Below are 7,459 nucleotides of genomic sequence, written 5' to 3'. Positions count from 1 at the left end.
AATGAGTTTTTTGTTTATGTCTTCGAAATAATAATAATTTAATTATTAAAATAATCAAAAAGAAAAATATCGACAATTGATAAATAAAGAAGCAGTTCATCACTCCGGTCTGTGGGGGGCGCTCAAGCAGCAGCAGCAGAAGAGGCGTGGCTTCGCTGCATCACTTCCTCTTCGTCCCGCGGCCTCAGAGGTGAGAGTCTACTACTGTATGGGAAGCCCTCAATCTGTATTAAATCTACCTTAAATGTGTGCCATCCACCTTTAAAACCATCTGAAATGAAAGGATTGCATTTAGATCTGATAGACTGTTGTATCGCGTTGTGTCTAAAGTTACTTTGTGCTTTTTATTTCCGTGTTTTTTGGGACGCCGGTTGTGTTGAACGCTGGTGTCCGCCATGTTGGCTCCGTGTGTCGATTCAAACTGTCTCATTTTAACATTAAACTCATATTTATGATGTGTTAAAAGCTGTTTTAATGATTAAATCGTGTTAACAGATAATACTGATGCTTTTATAAAGTGTTAATCTTGATTTTTTTTTATTTCTGTGTTCTTCAGATCTCTGAAAATGGTCCGATACTCGTTAGACCCCGAAAACCCGACCAAATGTAAGTCTGTAATGTCTAATCTTTGAATGTGTAATTACCTACTGTGTGTGTAGCGTTTAATGTGTCATAATGGGTTTGTGTGGCAGATGTCTGTGTGTTAGTTTTTGCAGGGTTGGGGTCAACTACACTTTTAATTACGTCATAATTTATCCGTCTTCAATTACAACTTCATTAGTATTAGGTTGATTGACAGGTTGTCCAATTATAATTAGTTTTTTTCCCCTGAAAGTTGATTACAATTGGGTATCAATTATCAAAGTTCAAATACAGTTAATCACAATTACTGAGCCTTTAATTTAATTCTATAAAACGCCACCTTCCTTGTTAGCTTTCTGTTAGCATCTCTTATAACGGGTCGATTTTGACTCGTGTCTAAATATTTGTAAAATACACTGGAAAATATTATCCATCATCCAATTGTTCTTCATCTCTAGATTACCTTGTTAGGTTTCCTAATCAATAAAAATGCTGGTATTTTCACTGGTGTCACGTTCTGGGCAGTAACCTGGATGCGTGGCCATATTGGAGGCACTCAGAAGTAAACACTGCGATGGATAAATGTCCAAAACCACAGAAAGGCTCCTCAGAATGGGTTATTGATGTAAAGACATACAGGGAAGGACTTGGTCCTCAGGAAAGGTCACAATATTTGAGAAAGTTATGGTTTATTGGTGGTGTAGATCCATACTAGTCGCCTCCCTCAGGTTAGGGTCAGATCTTTTACCTGGAATACAATGAGAAATACAGCTCTACATTTTAGCTCTACATTTTATTAACTGTATTGCTACTGTAGCAGGCTATTAATTGTAATTAAATCAATAATGCCTCGTGCAGTAGCTTGATATTAATTATATTATTATCATCACACTAGAAAATGAGTTTAGAGCTGCTGCTATCAACATCTCACTTATCTGACAATAAACGGGCCGAACAAATTCAGATGTTATCCAGATGTTTGTCTCGTAGATCCTGGTTTAGCTTCACTAACCACAAGCTCCTCCTTTCCTCTGATAATTTTGACATTGTTCTCCCTGGTTTATAATAACTTTTGGCAGTTTATAAAACTTTAAATGTTTTTCACTGTCTGACCGATTGGTGCAACCAAAAACACAGCAATAATTCACCATTTCCTTTAGTTCCACGTTGGGGATCTGCTTTGTTTACCTGCTGAGTACCTCCAACATGGCTGCTTCCAGTTTAATGATGAACCAAGAAAACCCTCTATATTTTTGGTGTATACCTCTAGATTATTTTATTTTTTTAATGCAGATAAACTTAGATTATGTTTTAATAATTAACTTTTTATGTGTAAGCTATAGAACTGTAACTTGGTTCTTCAGTTTTGTTTGTTTGAATTGTAAATTAGTTTTTATAGAATTTTTTTTGTCAATTATCTGAAACAATTACAATTAAATTACAACCACAACATATATATTTTTTCAATTATGACTCAAATTACTGGTATAGTTGTAATTAATTATAATTGACATTAACTCTGGGCTGTGTATAACATGTTATTTGTATCTGTAAATTGTGTAATGTATTGTTTTTTGTTGTAGTTGTGCTCAAATGGTGTGTGATATATTTAGGTGTATGTGTGTGTGTGTGTGGGGTGCTGCAGTGATGACTCCTTAGGACACCTTTGGATTACTCATGAAAACAATTTTAATCTGAGCAGCCTGTCACTATTGCGTGTGTGTGTGTGTTAGTGTTTCTGTGTGTGTGTCTTTAATGGTGTGTGTTTGTGTCTGCAGCATGCAAGTCTCGGGGCTCAAACCTCCGTGTTCACTTTAAGGTAAGAACACAACACATTACCTAATGGTTTGTCTACAGATGCTCATCGTTCTAACTGGTGACTTTCATTCTGTCACTCAGTGTTTACATCAAACCAAACACCCACACATCACTACACATCAGATGAAACTCCACCTTGTATTCCAGGGGTGTAAAACTGTAAATACAGAACTGTTTCATTTTAAGTGGGCTGCAGATCATAAGCAGAAAAAAGTCATTTAATCATTTTTGTGCTGTAGTTGGCACTTTCGTGTTTAAATAAATGATTAAATATGTACAGCACTGATAATATCAAAGTGACATATCAGTCACTGCAGGGTCTTGACTTTCAATTTATTTGTTTTTATAACTAATTTTTATGTAATTTTGGGAGAATTTGTGGAATAATTTGAAGAAAATGCTGAATTTGGGGGGGGAAATGTAGGTATTTTACCTATTTGGATTAAAAATAATTATCTACCACTGAATTAGTTAATTTACACAATTATTCATGGTTTCTTTTGACTTTTTTTTTTTTTTTGCTTTCTGCTGCGGTCTGAATTAAATGCTTTAAAGGGCCGAATTTGGCCCCCGGGCCTTGAGTTTGACACTAGTGTTGTAACTAGAATCAGTCACAGGATAACATAACCACCAATCCAATCGTTCCACCCACACATTCAAGCTCACTGAACAGTGAAGAGTTTTTTTTAATGTAGCAATGTTTTATTTTTGAATGTGTGCACTTACTGCAGATTTTCACAATAAAAGCCTCTGTGCTCTCCCACAGAACACGCGTGAGACGGCTCAGGCCATCAAAGGAATGCACATCAGAAAGGCCAACAAGTACCTGCGTGACGTGGTCGTCAAACACCAGTGCGTTCCTTTCCGGCGCTACAACGGCGGCGTTGGTCGCTGCGCTCAGGTCAGTTTACAGTACACCTTCCCTTTGCCCCCCCCCCCCAACCGCCATGATGACCACTTAGGACACCTTTGGATCAAACCATGAAAATAACACGTTAATCTGAGCGGTTGTCCGCTCCTTGGCGCCCTGCGCTGGTCATACGCAGCTTTTTAACTTTGTTTATTATTTTTTTCAGGCCAAACAGTTCGGCTGGACTCAGGGACGTTGGCCTAAGAAGAGCGCTGAGTTCCTGCTGCACATGCTGAAGAACGCTGAGAGCAACGCTGAGCTCAAGGTCAGACGCTACATTAATTAGCTTCCAATAACATCAGGAGGTAAACGTAAACAATCAGACTTTAAAGAAATCCCAGAAAATGTTCTGACTAATTTTATTATTCCCACAAAGTAAATCTGCAAACTAGGCCTGGGCAATATGTCAACATTGAAGATATATCGAGTTTTCTATTTTGGCAATAAAGAAAATGACTTTCATCTATTATTTTAACTTGTTTTATTATACAATCACACAGTGCAAATCACATCTTACAAGTATTATATATTATTCATAGAGTACAGTCAAACACTGTCCTTTACAATGTTTCCATATCTTTTATTTTGTATGAAAATACTTTTTTTTTTTTTTGTTGTTTTTATAGATGAAACATGAAAAAGCTCAGTTAGATTTCTGAGTGCGTCCTAACCCAGACCCTCCCCTAAACAAGCCACACTACAGAACTCACTCACACGTGCTGTCCCTTATAGGGGAAAAAGCCAAAAGTGGCGCATATTGTCCAGCTTTTTAAATAAATAAGCCTGTGACATTCATCATCAGAAATATAACACAGAATTGTCTTTCTAGTCAGAATTTGAGTTACTATTGATTTGTATCGTACATATTGCCCAGCCCTACTGTAAAGTTTAGTTACTGTGCTATACTTGATGCTCTGTGGTGTTTTACAGTAATAATACAAACCCAAATATATATATATATTACAAAAATGATTAAAACTTAATAATTTGGTAAAACACAACATTTTAAAAAACGTTTACAAAGCTCATTTAAAAATCGTACCCACAAGTCTGCAAAAAAATTAAAAGAGAAAGTAAAGAATTCTAACATGTGAGGAATATAGAGTTTAAAAAAGCCAAATTAAGAACAGGGACAATAAGAAAAAGTCCATTTCAGTTCAAGGGTCAGACAAACAATCTAAATGATCAATTATCAAAATCACTTAATGTTTAATAATAATGTGAAATGTGTCATGTTGACAGACAGAAGTGTAAGTGTATTTGATTTTAAATGAGGTATAACAATGACTGCGTTGCAGTTTGCCTTTGTTTAATGTTATACATTTTTAATGAGGGGACAAGTGTTATAAGTAACTTTCTGCTCCTTTTTATTTCTTTTATTTATTTTTTAGTTTTAATGTCTTAAATAAAATAAATGTGTATGTGTTCAGGGTCTGGACGTGGACTCTCTGGTCATCGAGCACATCCAGGTGAACAAAGCTCCAAAGATGAGGCGGCGTACGTACCGCGCCCACGGTCGTATCAACCCCTACATGAGCTCTCCCTGTCACATCGAGATGATCCTCACTGAGAAGGAGCAGATCGTCCCCAAACCTGAGGAGGAGGTCGCTCAGAAGAAGAAGGTACGCAGTGTGCAGGTCCTGCCTCACTTACACCAAAAGATAAAATGATCAGAGTAAAGCTTTTATGCTTCTCAGCATCTTTTGTGCATTTTTTTTGCTCTAATAAAATTTATATTAGCGTTCATTTATCGCACAGTGACCAACCAGAGCTCATGTTGAAAATGATAGAAATGAAGAATTGACTCGTTGGGTTCTGTTTGTTTTAGGCAAAGATCACCAGCTCTAACACAGAGCGAAACCATGATTATTAAATCTAAATAAATGTAGACTAAATCCTTTATCGCTTCACTGACTTCAAAAAACCTCACATTAGAAGTGAGAGTGCTGCCCTCTAGTGTTGGTCATGTGATAGGTGTGTGTGTGTCGCTGTGATGACTTCTTAGGACACCTTTGGATTCTCCATGAAAATAAACTGAGATTTCTGAGCGACCACACATACACACACACACACACAGTTTCCTCTGAGGATTAAAGATAAATAATTTCTGTTTGTTTTGTTTTGTGCAGGTTTCACAGAAAAAGCTGAAGAAGCAGAAGCTGATGGCCCGAGAGTAAAGTCCATAATAAAAGATGTTATTGTCATCACTGTGGATTCTTCATTTAAACACACACAGTGTGGAGTCATCAATCCAGACGTTAAACAAACAGATCAAACAAAAAATCTTTCTTGATGAACTTCTTTAAATCCTGTGCATGTCCTTAACTGAACACAAACACACATTTGTTTTTAGAAAGTTTACAAAAAAGCATGAATACATCTTATTTAAATTTAAGTTAATGCTTTGCGAACAATGCATTCATAATCTTTATTCATATTACACATTGTAAGCACTCGGTGATAAAAAAAATAAAAAACACTTGTTTAAGCTCATTTATTGTTTTCAGTCAGATAACAAAAACATTTAAATTGAAAAAAGTTGCCATGTATCAAATATTGTTATACAATTAATCAGGATTAATTACAAAGTCTAAAAAGATTTTTATATTTTTTTTTTCAAGTCCAACCTGTAGTTCTAACAGCAATATGAGGTGAAAGTATAGAATTACTCCATCCTTTGTGAGGGTGCTTTCACACACCTCTTTGCTCAGCACCGTGCTTCACTTCCTCAGATACTCTGGTCTTTTTGCGATATGTGACAGGTCACTGAAACTCTGAGCGGAACCGGTTCAGCTCAAATAAAGCATAGTGCGGCCTTTAACCATGTGAGAAAGCAAACAGGACTTTACATTGAAGCGCAATTGTAATTTGTAACGGAGAAACTCCATCAGTGACGGCTGCGTGCTGGCTGTCACGGTAACGGACACGAGCATACACGACCCAGTGCTCCAGCAGCAGCACACAAACATTTCCTCACTCCCTTCTGAATTTTTTTCCACATTTATTTATTTCGCTCTGTTTTCCCAAACTGTTCACATGGTTCTGAGCGGTGGAGGAGGAGTGGAGTCATCTGTTTATGTAGAGCATTAGTGCAGGTTGTGGCATGTGACTATGGGTTATTTTAAATGGACTTTCTTTGGAAAACATAGGAAGGAGAGAACAAATATAGGACATGACAGCGCTACTGTCAGTAGTGACAGGGCAGCGCCACATCCTCATGGCATTGGAGGTTGAAGTATTTTGTCCAATCGGTGACTGACCAACTCGCCTGTGTGAAGTTGTTCAGAAAGTTTGCTGCACTTAGCAAATAGAATGTGAAAGTGGACCAGACCAAATTAAAATGCAACAATGTTGCAGATTCACCGCCTGCATTGCACCGAGTCCACCGAACTATATGTGTGAAAGCACCCTTAGTTTGAGTTTGCTCTGTTTATGATGTCATAAGTGGAATAACTCCTCCTTCCCATAGGGAGGTGAGCTCCACCCTCATTGACTTTGCAGGTAAACAGACATGAAGGCAGGACGAGCCACGCACAAGTTTGTTTTTGCTCCTCAGCTGAACCTCTCACGACCCAGTTGGATTGTACGTGTGTTTCCGACATTTCATGAAAACTTGGGCCCGAGCGGAGCTAGCTTAAAGTCTCTGGATAAAGCATGACGCGCTACCAACACTTCATGACTGAAGCACAAACGTGGAAGATGTAAGTTCGTATCATTTTGTGTTTCTTTTACTGCATAAGCCTAATTATCACGATAAGCTGCTTGTTCTTAAAATGTGTGTGTAATGTTAGCATGGAAGCTAACAGTGCTCAGTTACTGCTGCTAACGTGTCTATTAACGTGAACAATATCAGGAGACGTTAAACATATAAACACACTTTTTTCCCAGAGCAGGATGTGAAGTAGGTGTGGCCAGACCAGCTCATTTGCATACCCGGAAGTGCACTCAAATCGCTTGTGATGACAGCAACTTTTTAAAACCTCTTAAAATCAGGATAATGGATGTGTTTTGGTTCAATACACTTAAATACTATTGTGTTGGGCTTCTGACAAATATTTAAAATGGTGTTTAAATGCAGTATAACATTTAAAAAGCCTAAATAACTTGATGTGGGTGTGAGTCACTGAGTGACTTTATCATAAGGTTTAT

The 7,459-nt window shown here is 37.4% G+C and overlaps 1 protein-coding gene and 3 non-coding genes across 5 annotated transcripts; all 4 read left to right on the top strand.

Annotated features, from left to right (window-relative positions):
• Positions 1-146: 146 nt before the first annotated feature.
• On the top strand, positions 147-5,517 carry rpl17 (ribosomal protein L17). Of its 2 annotated transcripts, none has more exons than XM_028463606.1 (7): positions 147-190; positions 557-606; positions 2,361-2,401; positions 3,167-3,301; positions 3,477-3,575; positions 4,741-4,932; positions 5,440-5,517. In XM_028463606.1, exons 2-7 carry the CDS (start codon positions 567-569, stop codon positions 5,485-5,487), a joined length of 555 nt encoding a protein of 184 aa, XP_028319407.1. In that variant the 5' UTR covers positions 147-190; positions 557-566; the 3' UTR covers positions 5,488-5,517. The 2 variants fall into 2 exon arrangements, with proteins under 2 accessions (XP_028319407.1, XP_028319408.1); XM_028463607.1 differs by having other exon boundaries at positions 184-206.
• On the top strand, positions 2,222-2,285 carry LOC114473866 (small nucleolar RNA SNORD58). Its single transcript, XR_003675314.1, has one exon. It is a non-coding gene; the product is annotated as a small nucleolar RNA SNORD58 (small nucleolar RNA).
• On the top strand, positions 3,343-3,409 carry LOC114473869 (small nucleolar RNA SNORD58). The gene has a single exon (XR_003675316.1). It is a non-coding gene; the product is annotated as a small nucleolar RNA SNORD58 (small nucleolar RNA).
• LOC114473868 (small nucleolar RNA SNORD58) lies at positions 5,296-5,362 on the top strand. Its single transcript, XR_003675315.1, has one exon. It is a non-coding gene; the product is annotated as a small nucleolar RNA SNORD58 (small nucleolar RNA).
• Positions 5,518-7,459: the final 1,942 nt, after the last annotated feature.

The sequence above is a fragment of the Gouania willdenowi genome, chromosome 12 (genome assembly GCF_900634775.1).
Source record: "Gouania willdenowi chromosome 12, fGouWil2.1, whole genome shotgun sequence".
In the NCBI taxonomy this organism is placed as follows: Eukaryota; Metazoa; Chordata; class Actinopteri; order Blenniiformes; family Gobiesocidae; genus Gouania; species Gouania willdenowi.
The sequence above is the reverse complement of the archived record's forward strand: the minus strand, read 5'-3'. Positions and strand labels throughout refer to the sequence as shown.

What these genes read in the sequence shown, in the direction of transcription:
- rpl17 (XM_028463606.1), top strand. Translation starts at nt 567, where the DNA reads ATGGTCCGATACTCGTTAGACCCCGAAAACCCGACCAAAT. An exon ending in ACCTCCGTGTTCACTTTAAG is followed by an intron (nt 2,402 to 3,166) that starts GTAAGAACACAA and finishes GCTCTCCCACAG; the next exon opens with AACACGCGTGAGACGGCTCA. An exon ending in GCGTTGGTCGCTGCGCTCAG is followed by an intron (nt 3,302 to 3,476) that starts GTCAGTTTACAG and finishes TATTTTTTTCAG; the next exon opens with GCCAAACAGTTCGGCTGGAC.